This window comes from Podarcis bocagei (genome assembly GCF_964188305.1).
Source record: "Podarcis bocagei genome assembly, chromosome: 8".
NCBI classification, from domain to species: domain Eukaryota; kingdom Metazoa; phylum Chordata; class Lepidosauria; order Squamata; family Lacertidae; genus Podarcis; species Podarcis bocagei.
This window is the reverse complement of record NC_138133.1, coordinates 34,384,063-34,406,327: the sequence shown is the minus strand read 5'-3', so window position 1 is coordinate 34,406,327 and position 22,265 is coordinate 34,384,063. Positions and strand designations below refer to the sequence as shown.

The following is a 22,265-nucleotide window of genomic DNA, read 5'->3' as shown; positions in this document are numbered from 1 at the left end:
CTACTCTCTTGGCGGTTCAATTTGTCTTGTGTTTTTCTCTGCAAATGAAAACACACATGCATGCATGTATGTGCACATAGTCATGGGTTTCTGTACTATGGATTTCAGCTTTTCTCTAGGGCACATTCATGCATTCATACATATAAGACACCAGTGTAGTGCTTCCCTTCAATAGTTTTCTGTAGTTAAATGTTGCTGAATGAGTTTAAGACTGTGGTCCTGCACCCATTTAACTGAAAGTAGAGATTAACCTCCATTGAACTTCTGAGTGGGCATATCCGGGGTTGTGCTGTAAATTGCAGTTGTTCAAAAAGTGGAAGCAGATTGTTTGTGGCTTAAACTATCCAAAGTTTGTTTTAAATACAGTCGTACCTTGGAAGCCAAATGCAAGCCGTTCCGGAAGTCCTTTTGATTTCCAAAACGTTCGACTTCCAAGGTACGGCTTCCGTACTAGAAGCTGCCAAAGTCCCGTTGGATGTTCAGGTTCCGAAGAACGTTTGCAAACCGAAACACTCATTTCTGGGTTTGCGGCATTCGGCAGCCAAAACGTTCACCTGCTAAGGTGTCCATCAACCAAGATACAACTATAACTGCTGTGGTCAGTTTACTAATGCCCTATGCTTCAGAAAGCCAGCGCAGGGCAAGCTTATTGCAGAATAAACAATACAACATACAGAAGGCACAAGAGAGCTTTCAGCCATGTTTAATGGGGTGAATATATCTCTGCGTGCTCAAGCAATCAGTAAAATTTTGGTATAAGTTTAGAGTTGCATAAGGACTGAAGAATATCCCCATTTATATTGCTCACTTAGAGATCCTAGACACAAAGTGCTATGCAGAATAAGGCCTCCAGTGTGTACCAATAAAGTAGACCATGTGCTGTGTAGCCAATGCTACTCCTTCGCAGAGAAGACCCATTGAAAACAATGAACATGACTAACCTAGGCCCATTAATTTCACTGTCTCTGTTCTGAGTAAAACTTATTTGGAGGCAGCCCCTTGACTCCTGCATATGCAGGTTGCAAGTGATTTTGCTTTCAGATACCAAAGGAGATCAGCATTGCGGCTTTAATAGAGGTGGCCTGTTTTGTCTGCTACAGGTTTTGTGTGCAAAATGTGCTGCTGAATGCTCAGGATTATTACAGTTCTTTTTATTATTTAAACTGCTGAGCAATTGAATGAAGAGCACAGCTAACTTTCAGAGAATCTTTTTTTCTTATGTACTGCAGAATCACAACCCAAGCCAGGATGACACATCGTAACTTTCCAAATACCGATATGGTGAGGTGTTTTCTCAGGAAATTTAAGAGAAAACAGAAAATGATCGTACAGGCAGATTGCTATTGATTGCTTTGAAAGTACAATGCAGAATGTTCTGAGTCATTCCAGTGGGTTGTTTTTTTTAAAAAAAAAGAATATTCTTCCATGTTTCCCACAGTGAAAATTCTGACGATTGGGTTCTCTCACCTGCCAAGGAAGAGGAGAAAGAAATAATCTGATTGGGGCCTATTGGTTGGACTATATTAACCACTACCTCAAATCAGGGGTAGTTAACATGATGCCCTGTAGATGTTGTTGGACTACAACTCCCATCACCGCAGACCATTGGCTGTGAAGTCTGGGCCTGATGGAAGTCGTAGTCTCAGAACATCTGGAGGGTCCCACATTGACTATCCCTGCCCTAGATTCACCTAACTGCTAGTCCTGGGAGTAGCATCTCTTATGAGAGGAGAAGGAAGTAGTGCATGCAAAGTGTTTATGTAGTTCTAGTGAAAAATGGAAGCTCTACAGCTCTCACTTTCAAGTCTTTCTGCCAGATCACTTTGAGAGCCTGGACTTGGGTATTCACATGTGGCTCTCAGGCTGGGAAGCTAATCTATAAACTCTCCCCAGTTTGAGCAGAAGATGGTTTCTCCCAAGAAAACAGGTAGGTATTCGCAAAATTCAGAGGGTGGGGGTGCCTTCCCTTGGCCTATAGTGAGGGGTTATACAGCAGAGCTCAGCTTTTCTGTACACTTCATGCACACATTCCTCCTTTCCCCACCAAACATTAATCTTTCCTCAGCCAAGTAGCAATGAACTCCTGTCACCATCATTATTTACAGTGCACTGTATGTGGCTTTCTGTGGGGCGGAAAGTTGTGAGTCCCAGACAAAATTCATATCATTCAGCTCACTGGTTAGTTTATTTCTTGGTGGGAGATAGTAGTTATCATGGCTTGTTGTGTGAGATATCAGAATACACACCCACGTCACTCTGCTTTTTGTTATTTAAAAAAAATGCATGGAACTGTCTCTCCAGATTACAAGCAAATGTTTAATTGGGACATTTGTATTTAACAGTACCTGGGTCATCAGTGAGGCAGGATAATTCTAAGCATCAGCTGGTTGTGAACACAAATAAGACTGTATTTTGGTACTGATTAAAAAAGTATTTGTCATTACAGAATATTTCTCAACATTGTACATAATGAGCAATTCATCAAAGAATATTAGATGTAATGATAGTTTCATTCGGTAGAGAGAGGTCATTAGGTTTCTTATAATTACACATTGCTGGAGCATTAGTTACTATCAAATCAAATCAACGGACCAGACATGTACGCTCTCTAATTGATTTTGTGTAATTACAAGTATGAGCAGCAGTAACTATAAGGACTGGAATAATCTGAAATCTACAGCCTTAAGTACCAGGTTAAAAGGGTTGTTTGAGTAAGTGTAGAGGCCATAAGAAGACCATAGTAACAGCCATTAACAAAAAAATTAATCAAAGTTTAATGCATTTTAAAGGCTGATATTTTGTGAACTATTCATTATGAGGCATTCAGGGGAGTTTATACCCAGATAAAGCCATCTGGTTTTATTTCAACCACAACATGTTTGAATTATTTAAACATTGTGCAATTCTAAGAAATGTTTATGATTTAAATTCTGCTATCACAACAGTTTATATCAGGATGAGAGTGCCTGCTGGCATATTGATTATTCAGAAGCAGACAAGAAGAGAGAATTACTCATGCCATATTCACATTGAAGCATCCTATACTACTATGCAAACTGTAGGTGCCACCTTATATTTATTTTTTAATAAAATCATAGATTTTTAGAGGTTGAAGGACCCCTGAGGGTCATCTAGGAATCTCAACTAGATCATACATGACAGATGGCTACTCAACCTCTAATTAAAGATCTCCAAGGAAGGAGAGTCTACCACCTCTCATAGGAGTCTTCTTCACTGTTGAACAGCTCTTACTGTCGGACAATTATTCCTGATGTTGGAATCTCATTTCTTGAAGTCATTTGTTTGGATCCTAGACTCTGGAGCAGGAGAAGACAAGGTTGTTCCACTCTCCATGTGACAGCCCATTCAATATTTGAAGATGGCTGTGATATCTCCTCTCAGTCTCCTCTTTACCAGATAATCTTACCCAATTTTCTCAACTGTTCCTCCTCAGCAGTGTTAGAAACTGTGATGTGAAAGCTAGGAGTTAAATGGCACCTCAGACCTAGGTTATGGGTGCAATGTCGAGGAACACTTTTTTATAACAAGAATACAGAGCTGGAAATGAATGAACTGCAGCTAAAATATTATGTTTGTTTTTCACATGGTCTAGTCCTTGCCCTTCCCATCTCCCACCCCCAATATTCTTAAGAGGCTGGAAGTGGGGAGGCAGAAAAAGCTGCTCCTTTCCTTCCATTGCAATTTTAATCTGAAATCTTAGGCACATTACTGCTCGCACTAATGAAATTCCCTGTCACAAAATGTGCCTAGAAGAATGGGAGTTTTGAACACTGCTCATAAGGCTTGGTTTCCAGACCCTTAATCATCTTGGTTGCCTTCCATGTTCCATCTTGTCAGTATCCTCCTTAAATTGTGGTGCCAGATATGGTCTGACCAAGGCGGACTATTACTTCCCTTGATCAGGGCACTAAGTCATTGATGCGGTGGAATAAGCTTCCTGTTCTCATGGATGAAACTCTCAAGTGGTTTTTGTTATGTACTGAAGTTCTCACCCTGGGCCAGCAGGGGGATACTGTAGATAGTTATGCAAATAAGGGATCAAAAGTGACATTCAGTGATGGGATAGTTTTAGAAAATTGTTACAGTTACGTTGTACTGGAGCTCTATATAAGCAGGCTGACTGAACCCTTCAGTTCAGTTCTGTCCTGGCCTGTGAATAAACAAGAGCTGTTTGAAGAATCGCTGTGTCGTCTGATATGTTCACCCACAACCTAACAGTTGTAGTGGAAACTTCTTTACAAGTAAGAGTGTATATGTGGAGAAATTAAGGATTTGGGGTGTAGGATAGGGAAGGTTTGAGGCAAAAGTGACATATTCTGATATACTGAAACCCTGGTGATGCCACTTCTCCTGGAATAGCAAATGCATATCTAGAACTCTCTTGAAGTGCGTGAAGGCAAGTTGCAAGGAGAAACTGGCAGGTGGAATAAAGTTTGTGCATCCATCCACCTATTATTTCACTCCTGAAAGCTGCCCCCTCCCAAAGCTGATTTTCAGAGGAGGAAAGTGAGGTTCTGTTCCCAAACAGAAGAAGGATGGTAACTTACCTGAAGAAATCATGGATCAGGAAAACATTTATACAACATTTAGGAATCCTTGTGCACTTAATAGTGCATTCCTATTCATGCTTACTCAGAAGTAAGTTCTAGTGTGTTCAGTGGGGTTTGCTTCATAGGAAGTGTGTTTAGGATTGCAGCCTTAATGGTGGAAGTTGCCATTGAACTTCCATAAAATTAGACTGCATGCTGCAGTCACAAGCCTGGAGAAAATGTCATTCCTTCCTAGTAAAATCATTAGATACTGTATGTTTGTGCGGGTGGGTGGGTACAAAATGTCTGCTGACAAGTGATATGTCTTTAAGTGTCACGTGACAAGATTTGGTGTGAACTATAATTGTTGCCAGATGTTTGCAGTGAGATGACGTGTCCTTGACCATAATTTGAGCCACACTTAATTCCATCTGGTTTTGTTTTTTACCATAAAATGTCAATTATTTATAATCCAGCAATCCTAAAAAAACAACCTGTTTTACGTTCTGCTCTCATGACAGTCCTGTATTAGGACCACTAGGTATGTTGGGTTAGCCTTCATCATTCAATTAGGACCAAGAAAACTGTTTGAGATGTTTTTATTGGGTTTATTGCTTCTATTACGAAAAACAGGACTAAAGATAACATTTTTAAAAAGGAACCAAGAAAACAGAGAGGACTTAGGCTAAGTCTATACCAGCGTGGCCTATTTTCACAGAGAGCACTTGCACACTGCTTTGTGGTGCTTGAAAATATAGCTTTGAAACGCAGTTTATGTTTTAAGAGGATTTTAAACTGAATTTTAACATGGCATCTTAAAGCACTGCAAGATGATAGCACAACCACACTAAGCAACCACACCTGCAGTGCCTCATTCTGAGGAAGGATCCCAGTGGCTGGCTGGTTGTGGGGTGTAGATGGGCAAGGGCATAGTCTTCCCGCCATTTGCTGCCTGAGTCACATGGCTCTGTGTGCCTCATGGCCAGCCTTTTCTGGAGGAATGAAAGGTCGTCACCCATTCAGGAAGGGCTTTAGAGTTATGAAGCACATGTACTGAAAGCTAATCGGAGCATTCTTTTTTTCCTTTTCTACTACTATGGAACTACTAGGGCATGTTGGGTCTGCAAACTGTCCTTTGGCCATCAATGACTTAGGTTATCAAATGTTGACAAAATTCTAATGAAATCTATATTATTATTATTATTATTATTATTATTATTATTATTATTATTATTATTATTATTACTACTACTACTACTACTATTATTTATTAAGTGAGTACTAGGAAATAGAAGCAATAATTCATTTTTTAAAAAAATGATATTTATTGAAAATTTTAAAATTACAAAGAAAAAAGGAGGAAAAAACAAGAAAAAGAGAAAAAGAAAGACAACAGTAGATAAAGTAACAATTAAACAATACAAATCAATAGAAACCAAAATCAAAAAGAAAAAACAAAACACACAATACAACACAATCAAAAAACAAAAATATACAACAATTTAAAAACAAATCCAATATTCCCAAATCCTTAACTTTCATTAACTTATTTCATTGACCTCCTCACACCTCCCTTTTTTGTATTCTAGTTGTTAATTATCTCAGCAAATCCTTTCCATCTTTCGCGATATTCTGTCATTAAATTACCTTAATCTATTTTAACCTTATCTTACCATAAAAAACCCTAAAACTTAAAACTTAAATCTTACTTATACCAAATTCTTTTAACCATAACATATTCTTACATAATTCTTTTTAACATTTCTGCTAAAGCCACATAATTTCATTCCAACATTTTTCTAATACTCATTAATTTTACGATACTTTTTTTAAATAATTTTTTAAAACTTTCTTCCAATCTTCATCCATCGTCTCTTCTCCTGGTCTCGGGTTTTGTCAGTCCTTTCTGTCCCATCCATCTAGTCCATCAACCTGGTGACCTTATATCCAAGGCTCTTAGGTCTTTTCCATGTCCCTTCCGCAGGTCTTCTTCATGTTTATTCCTGTACTTTACTTTGTCTTCTGCTCCTTTCACTCTGGGAGACTTCAACTTGACAATATTCTTGTCCCTTCTTGACAAGTCAGCCCCTTTTCCATAGTCAACACTGAAATCCATGTGATATTTAAAGGCATGTTTCAAAGCCCCTCCAAAATTAGGGGCCCCCACAGCTCCGAGCTCCCCCCGGCCTAAAGCCAGACTTGAAAAGTCAAAACATCTCTGCATAGGGGGGTCCATCCAGCCCCCCATCTCCAAGCCAAGCAGAACTCCATCTCTCCAAGTCTGACTCTTTCCAGGTTCATTCATCAAGTCCAACGACTCATGTTCCTGCTGGGCCACAGCTCCCTCCATCTCTGCCACCCGAGGTCCAGCAACAGCCTACTCCCTCATCTCATCTGTCAAAGCGCACTCCTAGATTAATTCCTGAGTGGGTTCTATATAGGTACCCACTGCCTGTCCAAAATCTCCTATCGCAGCTGTCATCAAATCCATTTTCTCATGTAACTGTTCCAATAAAGCACTTGTCTTGCAAAGGGCAAGCACCAAAGCCTCTGAGCACATTCTTGTTCAAGGTCGAAGTCTGGTCCCACGATCTTTAATCTTTTACAGCTGCAAAACTCCCCAGTTCGACTTTAAAAACAGTTTCACAAGCTCCCTCTAGGGGAAGCAATTTCTATTTGTATCCGTCTATTTTCCTCCTCTTTTTTTTTTAAAGGCAGATTTAGCAACAAAGTTTTCCTTTTTCAGATATTTTGTCAATATTTTGTTCCTTTTAAAAGCGAAAGGGAACAAAGGAATCAATATATTTCTATTCTTTTAACTATCTGTCAAAAACGTTTGTCCATAGTCAATGAACTTCTCCAAAACGTCTGTCTTGACACCCCGCTCCCAGGTTCAAGACGGTGGAAAATTACCTTTCTTTACTCTCTCTTCTGCAGGTTTAAACAGTCTAAAAAAGGTTCCCCCCTCTTCTCCTGCTTCCAAGGGGGGTTCAGTAATTTTAAATGATGAAAATTTAGTCTTTTACAAACGACTTTCTGAACTCTAGCTTGCCGTATCTTTGCTTCAATCTATCTACAAAAAGCGGAAGGCGGACTTCCTGTTTAGACCTTCCCGCTTTCGGTGCCTAATTAAAAAATTTTCACAGTCCAATTTTCCGTTCTGCTCACGGGCAGTTGTTTGAAATCCAATTGTCCACAGGAAAAAGTCAGCGCTCTCCGGCAACAGCAATGCGGCTTCACTCCGTGAAAGAAGCAGTCGATTCAAAGCACCGCGCCACTCACCCCACTTCGCTCCGGATCCCCAAAACAGGGTTTCCCCGCGAGTGGAGGGGGCGGAAAGGTGCCAGCCAAATCCCACGTCCACAGGCTTCTCCCGCCTGTGGTTTTTGATGGGTCTCCGCCTCGCCGTGGCGGTTCAGACCCTGTTTTCCACAGAGCGGGTTCCTCCTGATCGGAGGAAATCCGCCATTGCCAGAGGCGCCAACCCGGAAGTCCCTAGAAGCAATAATTCATGGGGTCCACCTCACCTCTCTTCTTCCAGCCCTTTAACAGTTCAGGTTTTTAGCACTGGCTTTTTTATTTGACATAACGGTTACAGTGGGTTGTTTTGTTTTGTGGTATGGAAATTCTGTGTAAAACTTGAATGCATGCCTAGCTTTTGCTTCACTTGTGCTATTAGGAATGTAAATACATAATTTTGGTTAAAATGTGGCTTTCGCTCCCTTAGTCCTCCTTTTTGAGTGTATATGTATATTTATGTGTGAATTGAAGGGTGAGGGGACAGTTGCAACTTGCATTATGCTGGGCAGCTATTTCTGTACCTTTAAACTCACACTAAGATACCTGTCTCTAAGAAATGACTGTGACATCTTTAGCATCACTTTTAGCTTCTCTCTCTCTGTGTGTTACCATTATTTTGTCAAATATTTATAGACCAGATCAACATAACAATTTATAGATGACACAGTGGTCAGGAGAAACAAATCCAAATTATCGTAGCTTTTCATTTGTGCTTGGCAGAAAATATTGAACTTAATGAGATTTGCCTTGGGTGAGTGGATGAATCCAGGAATGACACTGATATGGGATGGGAACCCAGGCAAGAGTTCTAGTCAAGTGGCTTCTACATAGATGTCAAGCGCTGTTGACATTTTCCCTGGTTTACCTTCCAAATCATATCCATGGTATAATTTTTGCAACCTTAGTTATTGATGTACAGTGTGCGTTCGTTCATTCGAAATATTTATACTGTACCTCATCTACAGTGTTCAAGATGGCTTCCCACAAAATAAAACAAGACAACAAAATTTCACAAGCTTGGAACACATAGTTATAGTAATACAGTGGTACCATGGTTGTCGAACTTAATACGTTCCGGCAGTCCGTTCGACTCCCAGAACCATTCAAAAACCAAGATACGGCTTCCGATTGGCTGCAGGAGCTTCCTGCACTCAATTGGAAGCCATGGAAGCCACATCGGATGTTCTGCTTCCAAAGAATGTTTGAAAACTGGAACAGTTACTTCCGGGTTTTTGGCGTTTGGGAGCCAAAACGTACGCGGACCAAGGCTTTCAGCAACCAAGGTATGACTAACTGGCAGTAAGTAGTCTGTGTGGTAGGGCAGAGCCACCCTCTCAACACCAACATTGCTGCAACTTACCTAGTCTGGACAGGGCATGGTGGCTGCAAGGTCAGGCCTGCATGGGGCAAGCCTGCAGGAGCACTGGATTAACTCCTCCACTGGGCTCATGCAGACCTGACCTCACTGCTCTGCTGCAGCAATGATGGTGTCAGGGAGATGGCTCCACAGCTCCACCCAAGTGTGCAGGCCAATACTGGTAATAGCCAATATATATATATATAAACCATAGCTAAATTGATAAAGCTTGAGACTCTTAATCTCAGGGTTGTGGGTTTGAGCCACACGTTAGGTGAAAAGATTCCTGCAGGGAGTTGGAATAGATTATCCTCCTGGTCCCTTCCAACTCTGAGTCTATGGTTCTATGCCTGGCAATGCAGCAGGTGACTATAATAATTTGCACCCTCAAAGCTGACTGAAAAAAAGAAAGGCTTTGCGCTTCATCTGGAACATCATCAGCAAAGTACATCTACCAGCCAGGCCCGTTTTGCATTTACAATTTGGATTTTTCAAGCTAGCAAACAAAGGGAAAAGGAAAGGCTATCTCAGGTAGGAAAATTACTCCCCTCTAATGGCTGTCAAACATCACTGCCAAAACCCTATTCACATATGGGAGGATCATGTTTTGTTAAAACCTGCTACTTGTTGTCACTCGTGTGCTTCACCGGCCTATTCTCTTGCTCCAAAAATAGTATGCCCTGTGGCAGTGGCTTATTATGATGAAAGAGATAAAAATAATTTATGATTTAGACACATCCAGAATACCTGAGGTAACACAAGATCCGGTTCCTTCATGGAATGTATGGTTATATTTTCCACTGCTCCATAAGCCTTTTTGTTGTTGTTGGCTAATTGTTTTGCATTTCTATTATTCTGTGGCTGGATCTGTTGTTTGTTGCCTGAGGGAAATATTGCTAGTTTCTGAATTGCCTTTCCATCCATGAGAGTTCCTAACAACACCCTTCTTCCTTTGTGGTTATGTAATATTCCTATTTACACCTTTCTTACGTGAAAGAAGATTGCTGTGTTTTAATCAGTAGTGAGTGGAAATCCTCGCAATATAAATCCATGCTGCTATCCATTTAGGGATTTTGTTGTAGCCACCAGGGCACAGAGGAGTTACATCAGCACCAGGGCCCTGCAGGGTGGGCAGGAGTTAATGTGTTCTCTGGCCCTACCCTACCACTGAAACTACTGTTCACCCCATTAGAAGAAACTGGCATGGATATTTTATTTTTTAAAGAGAGCACATAGGAGATAGTGAAGGGAAAGTGGGGATTTGGGGGGGGGGGAGGTAGATGGTACAGGGGAAGGGGGCTCAGCTGTCCTCCTCACAGCATAGCATTCCTGATTGGAATGGAGGGAGAGTTCCTTTTATTACCAAAAAAATAAAGCAAAGCATTAAGGGGATATCAGACTCAATCACAGATCTCCAACATCTCTTCTGGTTTGAGTTACCCTTAATGCTACAGAGGGGTGTGTTTGCCATTGGGTGAGATGCTCAATTTTTAAGGAGCTCAAGGCAAGCAGAGGTGGGGTCTAAAAAGAGGGGTGAAAGAAGCAGGAGGAGTTTAGGGAATCTGAGAAAGCTACATGCCAAAGGAAGGAATAGGAGTGTAGCATGTGGATGTTGTGAGGAAGACGTGTGTGTATATATATATATATATATATATATATATATATATATATATATACACACACACACACACACACACACACACACACACACACACAGTGCCAAAATGAGAAGGCAAAGAGGAGCATCTTAAAGCGAAAATATAAATGGGGGGGGGGAGCAGGGAGAGAATGGGCAGAGAAAAGTGAGGTCTGTTTGACCAGGAATGAGTATTGGTGCAAAAGGATGCAGCTAGGCCAATAGATCATTTCAAATCTGAGACAAATATCCTTATATGATAATGGTATGATACAAAGTTAATGTGATCTATTCTAGAAACTCAAAGCTTTTACTAGTTGGCTGCTGGGGGAAAGTCTATATAGTATACACAAACATAATCTGTCTAAATTGAAATGCAAATTTAGTGGGTCCCTCCCACCTTTGACATCCATCCATTCAGACTGAGTTCTGCAAAGCATCATTGGGGGCCAAGAAAAGATTGAAATAATACATAGACAAATCACAACTCTTTTGACTATAGGCAGATTTAACTCAGACCTTCTGTTATGTAGCAAAGCAGTGTGCTCTTGTGCCCATCTTTTTGAATCTCTCTCTCTAAACTAAAGGTGTGAGTAACAAAGGCTTATTTTGACCCCCACAGCATCATTAAAGTATAATCCCAATTTTATTGATGAGGACCCTGAACCAACCCAACTCCTGTGACCATCCTCTGATGCCCTTCTTTGTTTGCCTCCTCCATGAAAGGTCAGCAGTACAAGAACAAGCCTTTTCTGTGGTGGCTCCCAGCTTGTGGAATGCTCTCCCCAGGGAGGCTCGCCTGGCACTTTCATTACATATCTTTAGGCACCAGGCAAAAATATTCCTCTTCTCCCAGGCCTTTGGCTAATTACACAATCTATGGCATTTAAAACTGGGCAGGGGGGGGAGTGTTATTATTTTTGTTTGTTACTGTGTTGTGTATTTTTTCTGTTGTTATGTTTTAAACTGCCCTGTGATCCTTGGATGAAGGGCAGTATGGGAATTTAATAAATAATGATGATGACTTCTAAGCTCGTTCTCAGAAGAACTTTCATCTCTCCCCACATTGTTCCACAGGCTGTGAGAAAGCTAACAAGTTAAAAGGGGTGCTGCCTTTTGCAGACTCTCTCTCACACACGGCACAAGGTCCCTTGGGAGGAGTTCAGAGTCACATATCCCTTACTCACTGAGGTGATTTGCATGTTTAAAATAAATCGAACACCTCAGGCGTAGACAGGGCTTGCATCATGCATCGCCTCAACCACAAGTCCTTTTCAACAGAGGCAGCTCACACCTTCGGCAGCAAGTCTTCAAGTTACAGGATACCAATTGATGTAAACGCAAGCGTGAATCAGCCCAGAGGAGAAGGATGACTTCTCACACATCATTAACGATGTGCTCCCACATTGAGCTGTAGCACAGGAAATAATACCAGCTTATAATAAGAGGACCTGAATAGGACTACTTAAAATAAAGTTGGGTTGCATTTTGTTGGGGTTTCCCCCCGAAGTGTCTACTGGTTGGCTACCATTATGACTCTCTTATCTGCCTTGTTTTGCATCATTATGCCTCTGTTAGAGTGCAGTCAAAGGCCCTCATATTATAACGTTACAGCTCATGTCATTTATTTGTCAGGTTTTTTCCTTGATAAGACTAGGCATAATTCCTCAGGAAAAGAAAAGGAAGGAGAAAACTATAGGCAGACATTGTAAATGACCCACGCGACTTGTATTAAATAAAAATATATAGCCCACTGGGCAGAATTCTTTTGCGTTATTGGCACAAATGTTCATCTGCTCCATTGCTGTCATTTTTATTATTTGTTTGAGAGTTGGTCATGTATTCAATATTGTAAAAAGCAGTGGCCATTTTATTCTCTGGGAAGGAACTTACAATTTATTCTGAATTCAATGGAAACCAAGGGCATTCAGCTCTGAGAAGGCTCAAACAGTGTCCTACACGTATAGTCAGATGTTGTATTGGCATAATTCTATACATTAAGGCCCATTGTTAAGAGAGGAAGCCAAATAATTAGTTTTTCTTGAAATACATTCAAGGATGACAAGTTTATCTTCCATCCCAGGATTCACAGAAATTAAGCATTTTACTGTAAGTTAGCGCCACCTGAAATGGAACCCAAGTTTTCAAAAAGTCAGGCACAAGTAAAAGCCAACACTGTGTTTTATATGTTTCTGGAGCACTGGCTCCCACAAAATTATGAGCAAAATGCAAAAATGGTAGCAACTAAGCATGCTCCATTTCTATACTGTCATCTCTACATTCATGGAATGATGGGGAATTATCTGGTGGAGGTAGCCAACATGGTGCCTTTCTGATGTTGTTGTGCGACATTTCCCGTCTTCCCTGACTATTGGCCACACAGTCTGGGGCTGATGAGAGGTGGAATCCAGCAAAATCTGTAGGGCTCTACATTGGCTATACATGATCTAAATGGTGAAGAAGAGTCCAGCTTCAAAGGCCCAGTGCTTTTTTTCTTTAAAAAAAAATGTTTAGGGGTACTCTCATTTTCCTCCTCATATTGAAATACTGCCCTTCAATGAGGCCAACAAAATGTTTAGGGGTACATGGTCCCCACCCCAGAAAAAAACACTGCGAAGGCCTATAGAGACCTGTGTAAATGCACCTCTACATAGTCCTTCATTCCTCTGTTAGCAGTATTTGGGGGGTTAGGGCCAATCCTTATGTAGTCAAACTGGCAACACCCACACATAAGAGAGAGGTGTCATCAGACTCTGGGGAACCACAGAGTTCAACAAAACTGGTGGGGGGCAGACTTAGGCTGCAACCACCCAGAATAGCACAGGGACAGTTTTCATGGTGATCATGGCTAGCCCTCCTAGTGTACTGTGGTCCCAATGATCCTTAAAATAAAAACCTGACATAGATGCTGGTGGTGCTTTTAGGATCACATCTCATTTGACCCCAACACACAGAAAGCACATGAAGTGCTTCACGTAACTTATCTCCATGCCAGTAAAAGCTTCACCTGATCAGGTATCTGTTAGAGGCCCCAAATCAAGGCCAGTAAGAAAGTGTAGCCCTGCTCAAGGCTGAGGGTTTTAACAAACCTCATTTCATAGGAACACATAATGCAAGCTACCTTAGCTCAGTCAGTCCATTGGTCCACCTACCTCCACACTGTCTACACTGACTTGCAACAGCTCTTCAGGGTTTCAGACATTTGTTGGAGAGAGGGAGTCACCCTGTCTGCATTCCTCACAAACACTAGAAGGGACAGAGATACACACAATTTCATTTCTACTCTCTCCCAAGGTAAGATGTCCTAAAATTTACAGTGTGAGGCTGACCTGAGGATGTTGTTCAGTTTAGCACAACTCTGCTGCAGCTGCTGAATCTGCCCACATTCTGTCTCCATTATGGGTAACTTAACAATTGCATATCTTCCTGGAATACACCGCTTAGCTTTGGGGCTGGGCTCATGTCTATTTGTTCTTCTGTGGTATTCTCTGAGCAATCAGGTGAATGTTTCTCACACCAGTTGTTCTTGTGATTCAGGTGCAAGCAGAAAGTTGTAGACTCTTAAGAAGTCTACACACTTATTTGGGAGTTAGTCCCATTGAGCTCGAGAAGATGTACAGTATATAGGATTCCACTGTAAATATACTTTCTGAATTCACTCTGCTGCACAGTGATATTCTTAGGTGGAATATGGTGCAGTGTCTTGCTAATTTAAACATTGCTTTATTCTCTTTTTTTTTAAAAGCAGGCTCAAAAACTCACTTTTCAATAAGAATAATCTTGGGTCATTAAACTGCAGATTCAGCATTCTGCAGCCCATGCTTTAAATTCTTATCTCCTCTGTTGTTTAATAGTCTCTGTTCTTTAACTTGCATTTGCAAATGATGTATATCGTTGTAAAGTCATAGCAGATCTGAACTTGCATTCTTCTATGCACCAAAGCATTTGTGCTGTAGTCTGTGCTCTACTCTTATATCATCTCATTAATATGATATGACACATTTTGTACTGAAAACAAAAGCCATTTTAATTTTATATTTAATTGTATTGTTATAATTCTTTGTGTTTGTCACCCATGGCTCCTTTGGGAGGAAGGGCATAATAATAATAATAATAATAATAATAATAATAATAATAATAATAATTCATTCTTTTCTCTTTTGCCAATTATCTCCCATTTGTTTTCATTGTCATAAGCCTTAAGAAAGCTTTGATCTCTGGCTAAAATAGTCTGTGCTTTGGCTTAATTTAAAATTAATAGATGTTTTCATAGTAGCTTTGATAGGATCAGGATTACATCTATAGATCATTATTTTATAGCAAAGGTTATTCTGTGATTCTAAGAGCACCCAATTTAATATTGGGGGGAGGGGGGAGGAACTTCAGAAGAGTTTGCCTTGTAGGCAAAAGTATTTAAACTTTGTATGTTAATGTGATGAAATATAGTTGCCTCTAAAAGAAATAAATAAAACTATTGTTATCAGTTATGCTTTTGTTTACCCTGAAGCAAACTTTTCCATGGCAAGGTCATTTTAAAGTTAAATTCAGAAGAAAAACCTCCTTATTAAACCACAGTCTTGCCACATCCTGTTGCTGCAACATTTGATGGGTTTAACGACAGAACATTTTATTTTTCAGGTCCCTTGACAGGTAGCGTGGTCACATGACAAACCTGCCTTTCTTAAATCTATTTTGGATTCTTTTTTTTTAAGAGAGAGGGTGCAGGGTGCTAGTGGGAAAGTGAGGATGACATGGAAACTTTCGCTCTGACAATTTTTTAAAGCAGAGAGCATGTTGGGAAACTGTAGGTGTAATTGGCAAGCTCGCAAAAAAAACTCACATATTTTTAAAATGCTGTGTGAATGGTTAGTATAGGAAGGATTCCGCTCATCTCCAAGAACAGTATAATCTTAGACTGAAGTTTATGTCTTGAATTTCAGTTTGACCACAAACTGACTTGTATGATTTTTAGCATGCCAGCTATCTGCCTGTGTCCCTAAGTTACCTCACGTGCAAAACGAGTGTTAAGATGAGAAGCCCAGTCTTAAAGAGATGTAATAACCAGATTGGTTTATATAAAAGCCACTAATGTAAGGCTTCTGTAAGGGTTCTGTGCAAGTGGAAAGAGGTGTTTGTTAAATATTTTAAAATTATGAACGGATCCCTGCATCTGTTGACATTGGGACGCAATGTTCAAGCTTTCTTGAAAAATGAAAATAAAGAATGAAACAAACCATTAGTTATCCTGTTTGCTTCTAGATCTATATATATGTGAATGACATCACGTAGTGACTGAACCACATTTTCATTCCCGAAATACGATAGTTCATAAAAGAAAGGATTACACATTAAGCTATCTAAAATGTGTTTGCTGCAAAACAGCTGAAACATCAATTGGGCTACAATTTTAAAATTGACTACATTTTCAGGCAGTTGCTGGGGAATAGACCCAAAACTGTCTGCTTACTGATTGTGCTTTTTGTTTGGACGAAAAAGTAACTTTTCATGCTCAGGGGTATTTGAAATAGCTTTTCTCCAGCTCTGTTGCTGTGCCCATTGCCCCGTTGCAAGATCACAGGTTTTGCTTATTTTAAAGAAGTATTAGTATGCCATGACAAACATCAAATACAACATTTAGCTGTAGACCCTAATGGAATAAACAAACTGGATTCCCTCCCCTTCTCCCCATTTGGCTTAACAGGGCTTGTTTTCAACTTCAAGTGCACTAATAAAGGGAATTCAACCCATAAGCAAATCCACTCTTCTTTTTGTTTTCAGACAGATGTTGGTGAGTATTTAAAGTAACAGTAGTATATTCATGACATATTCTCAATGACAGCCAATCCGTAGGGCCCCTTGAGATCCAGAAGTCAGGCTTCCGAGAAGGAATCCTCAAGTACGGACATACAATTAAGGGCTTCTTCTCATGGGCATGGCAATTCCTGCTCCATATGGAAGAAGTCTACCATTGTTCCAGTTTCTGGAAACAGCAAGCTGCCTTATACAAAACTGCCTTGGTCCATATTACTCAATGTTGTCTACACAGATTGGCAGCAGCTCTCCAGGGTTTCAGGCAACAGTTATGCCCAACTCTAACTGGAGACGCTGGGTATTGAACCTGAGACCTTCATGCAAAGTAGATGTTCTTCCACCAAGCTATGGTCCTCAAAACACCAGTGTGTGGTAGATTTAAGCTGCATACTCTTCCACATGGCCTTGGATTTTTGAAGTTACTTGAGGAGCAGTGACTCAATGGAACTGTTTCCTACCCACAATGGTGCTTAAAAGTGCTGTGTCAATAGAATTTCAAAGCAAGTCCAAAATCAAATGTTCTGTCAGAAGGCCCAAGGTGCACAGGCTCAAATATTTGCTGATGATTGGCCGGCCGTGTGTTCCCCCCCCCCCCCCCCGATTGTAGCATCTTCTCAGAAGATTTGATGTCAGGAACCATTCATGGCACTTTCCGTTAATGCAGTACGACATACCACATCACTTACTTTCCATGGTTGTTCACCAAAGCGTTCTTCTTGGTATGATTAGGTAGTGTTGCAAGCTGATCAGACAAGCAGGCAAGGCAAGCAGCAAGCTAATCATACTGAGAAAGCAAAGCTAGAGAAAAAGGTCATACAGAGCAAATCAGGCCCCCATTGGTTGATCAGGTCACCTGACCCAGCTTGGTTGGCAAGCTGCAATACCTTCTCTGGCCATTACGTTTGTGGTGCTGCTGCACAGGAAAGATCAGTTCAGTAAGCCTTTCAGCCCGTGAGCTGCCTTGGTGCCACAGATTAATAAGGTAGCTGACCTCTGGTGCTCAAGGGCCCCAATACCTTACACAGATTTTCCTAAGGAAAACTAGCATTTAGATGTACAAAGCTATCATAGTCCAGTTTTGCATATGCCACTCTGGAACCCAATTTAAGTTGCTTTCTCTCTCTAAAAATGTGCCATAGTGATGAAATACTTTTTTAAAAAACCCCAAACTCATCTTTTTAAAACTTTTAAAAAATAATAATAATCTGTGCACAGCTACAGGAAGTTTTGTTTTTGATCAGCATGGTCTTTTCTTGCACAAACAAATGGAATTATCCAAGCAGAAAGGATCAACAGCCCACAAGCAAAGGGAAATGTGGGCTTTTCCAGGCTAATTCCATGACGTGGGCATGTGTTTCCCCTTCGCTGTGATGTTAGGAAAGCTCCAAAGTGGTGACAGCCTTCCTGATGACATTTTGTCTATCTTAATGTAAATCAAGCAGTGGCAGGGACCACAGGGAGGAGAGGTGGAAATAGAAGGGATGTTGTGCAGCTCACTGTTGATATGCTCTGCCAGGTTCAGTCATTTCCTGCCCATCTGCCAAAAATCACAAGCGATAAATGGACATAGCCGGAGTGTGAGAAACTGCACAGCTCCAAAGTCAAGCAGGGGGTGAAGGGAATGAAAAAATAATAACCACGAGTAACGAAAACATTGCACTACTCTGTTCATCCCGCAGGTTAATGCTTAGATTATAGACCCTGTCAACTTCTTTCTTTAAATGCCTGCTATGGCTTGCTGCCTTGTCCTCAGAAGTTTTCTGAAGGCGAATAAGGGGTTGTGCGTTTTGTTTTTTTAAAAAAACCAAGACACACACATTTGTGTGCTTTCCACTGTTGAGGAAGACATGTCGATTTATCTGTTTCACCACTATCGGCTGCGAGCGAGCAAAAACACCAATTTAGGTTCCTTATTTCTTTCATCAACTCTCTTTCCCACTGTGGAAACTTCAGCATACGGAACCCCTATCCAACTGAGTCATAGCCATTTTCAAGCATTCAGGTCAGCCCCCTGCTGTTTTGTGGGTTATGCTTGCAAGCTCAGGTCAGCTTATGTGCCATGGATCAGTTCTTCTATGGACTTCCTCTTCTTTGTCCCTTTCCCCTTCAAAGTCAACCCAACTGGGTATGTGTGTGTGTGTGTAACTAAATTGCAGGGGTGGAATATGAGTGATGCAATACGACAAGGCCCCAGGTGCTCCTTTCTAATGGAAGCCTGGGAGCCCAGCATTAATTTCCTTTAGGATTATGAGCTCCTTTTGCTCTTGCGGTCCCGTCCTGGTTTGATTGGCTGCTTACTGGCACTTTATGCTTAGCATCCGTGACCAAAGAGAAACAGGCGACACTAATTCAAGTGCCTTTAAGTGTCACTTTTGGCAGAAGTGTGTATAGAGCAATAACCCTTCTCTCCTTCTGTTTTCTTCTTCCTTGCAGTAAATGAAATAATAAGGAACGACCTCTCCAGCACCAACGTCCATTCATAGCTGGCCGTCTAGATATCCTGCTTTAAGCTCCGCTGAGACATCGGCTTCAGATAAATGGAAGATCCTCCCTCGTACCGCTCTGCTCTTTCCCTTTCTGGAATGTTTGGAACAATTACCTCTTCTCTGTATATCTATACATAAAACTAATTGGCTGGCTTCAACCAAGGAAACACCTTCTGTCAAGAAAATCATCTCAAGGAAAATGGAGGACACGAACTCTGAAATGGCGCGTTTCACAAGTTGAAATAGGAAATGTGACACAACTGGTTACTGACTGAAAACTGGCTTTCTTTTCCTTTGGGCTCTACTGGAAGTGCCTTATTTTGTTAGCTTCTGACATCAGGACATTGTATTGGCAGCTTTGGATATGCTGCCATGCAAAGTATTTCTAGGCACAGTAACCATCAAACATACATTGGAACTTGGGGTGTGTTGGAACTGTCTGTTGTTATGGGTATAAAACCCCCTGTTGGGTTGTATCAGCTCATTCATACTCAGAGTAGATCCATTCAGATGATAGGCAAGATTTTAGCGGGTCTACCCTGAGTATGATTTAGTTAGTTACAAGCCCTGGAAAGTAAAATACGTGTCTGAATTCCTGGATTTCTTCACTTTTGAACTGTATTTTACATCTTGTTGCCTTATTCCTGATGCATTTTTTTAAAAACCCAGATTGTCATCTCAGTTCTATACTTTTCAGCCTATTGCAGGTCTTTGCTCATGTATCATAGGACTGCATGTTAATACTTTGACTTAAATCAATTTCTAGACATAGCACAAGAAAATTGAACAGCACAAAATATTAAGGTTGATGGACAAAAACGTGGATACCTATATTTTCCTCAACTGTTTTATGCTTATGCTTATACATACAAACTAGCATTTATGCGCATATATATATATATATATATATATATATATATATATATATATATATGCCTTGTGGAGGCTTTGAATTCAGCAATAATTTCTGCTTCTGAGAATGCAGTCCTGATCCCATGCAAATACTTTTGCCATTACTATGTTGTGGGTTTGTTATGTTTAAGACAATTATGCATTTTCTTTCCTCAAGCAGATAAGCAAGCACTTTAGACAGTCCAGAAGGATGCATATGAAACATGTATTAATTACCAAATGACAAAAGATGAGTTAAAAGCAAATGTAAATACCATTTTCAAAGAATGTAAAATATTTGTTCAATTATAAGATAATTATTCCACTGAAGCCTTATAACTCTCTGCTTTGTGTACAACAAATATTACCAAAAAACCAAATGTTTTAATATGCAATGCTGTATAGTATATTTTCAGAGCAGCTTCAAGTTTATAGAGTACGTATGAAACTTAAGCATGTAATGTAGTCTTTGACATGGTATTTCGTACAACCAATAATGTTGTTACCGTATAGCTAGTAATGGCATATTATGTCACATAGACAAAAAGAAAGCATGGCTCCATTTTTAAAGCATTTAACATTAATATTGTGCCTTAGGAAATACGAGTGAACTACTCCACAGTTACTAAGGTGGTGACTGAGTGCAGTGTACAGTTAAAGCAAACTCAACAGGTTTCACAAAAAGGTGAAACAGTCCTAAACATTTAGAAATATTACTCTGTACAATTATGTCTTACTTACTTTTTTAAAAAAAATGAAAAGCCATATTTGTAACATTTGCACATTACTGTGAAAACATAAGAATATAATATGGCTGTATGTAAATATTATAACGTTACTGGTCCTTCTAATTGGGTGACTTCCCAACTGCTTAGCAAGAGATATTTATCCTGTACTCAGCTTTGTAGCAGTTGCATGCATTTCTCCTAGACTGCCATATTATATATACATATAAATTTTGACAGTTTTCAGCTAAACTTGCAGCTAGAAAATACATCAAACGAAGCACAACTTTCCACAGAAAGCTAGATTGGTTCAACTGTTTTTGACTCCTGCGGGAGGGGGATTTTTCATAAAATGATACAGTTTAAAATGTCATATGTTAGCATCTATATTCTGTATATTGCAGGCACTTCCGTTTCAGGCAACTTTCAGTCTTCCAATATCATAATTGTACCATTCATCAAGAAGTGCTTCTGTATAATTTCCATTTGTTAGAACAGAAACTTGTGCGGGAGCAGCACTCCATAGATTAAACCATATTTTTGGACGCCCCTTGACAACAATTGCTCTTTCTTCATGTATTCTACATTTAAAACATGTAGTTGCCAAGAAAGACATGGAGTTCCAGTGTAATTCTCAGACGTCCATTTCTCTCAATTTTCCTGAAATGTCAGAAGAGTGCAAGTGGAGGAACCTTCAGGCAGGCCAAAGGATTTTTGACTCTGATACAGAAATATCTTGGGCGAGGTGCTGACCACACAAGCACCACAATGTTTGCATTTCTGCAATAACTTTAGCAAGATAATCATATGTATTGTTCCCGGTATGTCACACCCCCTATTTGTCATTGTTTGTTTGTTTAATTTCTTTTGAGCTGTCTTGGAAGTTTGTTACATTCAACCCTAGCTCTGAAAAACTATGCATCTCTTGTATGAATAATATGCATCTCTTGTATGAATCCATGAATAATAATAATAAAAAACCTGGTATGAAAAACCCGTATCTGATAAGAATTTTACATTCATTTTGTGGTGTGTTTTTTGCTTATTTGTTGGCAGAAATGCTGTTGGTTTAGGGTAGATGAGCAATATGCAGCAGAACGGGGTGGGAACAAGGTGGGAACATCTTAAAAATGTAGAATGGGTTACAGAAGTGCAAACAAAGAAGCACATTTTTTGATGCTCCCATAGGTGAAGAAAGGAGGGAGAGAGTATTCCTAGAACAAAACTAGCAGGCTGATATCTCCAGGATATGCTAGCTTTTGTGTGTGTGTTTTCATGGAGAGAAGCATCCCAAACTGGCATTCCTGACTTTATGTCCTGCAACTGGTCATCAGCAGTCACTGCCTGATCCACAGAGTTCTTTCTGGCTCATAATAATAATAATAATAATAATAATAATAATAATAATAATAATAATAATATCTTTATTGTCATTGCCCCCTCTCGGGGACAACAAAATTACTTGGCTGCTCCATCCACCCAGGTAGGGCACTCCACACAAAATCAAAT

At 40.2% G+C, this 22,265-nt stretch overlaps 1 protein-coding gene across 3 annotated transcripts in view; it reads left to right on the top strand.

The window, feature by feature from the left end:
* NFATC1 (nuclear factor of activated T cells 1) overlaps positions 1 to 21,756 on the top strand; it is a 134,347-nt gene extending 112,591 nt beyond the window's left edge. For all 3 annotated transcript variants that reach the window (XM_081205800.1, XM_081205802.1, XM_081205801.1), the window contains exon 10: positions 19,088 to 21,756. In XM_081205800.1, coding sequence (XP_081061926.1) covers positions 19,088 to 19,137 — 50 coding nt within the window. In that variant the 3' untranslated portion in view covers positions 19,138 to 21,756. The remainder of the gene's footprint in view (positions 1 to 19,087) is intronic.
* The last annotated feature ends 509 nt before the right edge of the window (positions 21,757 to 22,265 follow it).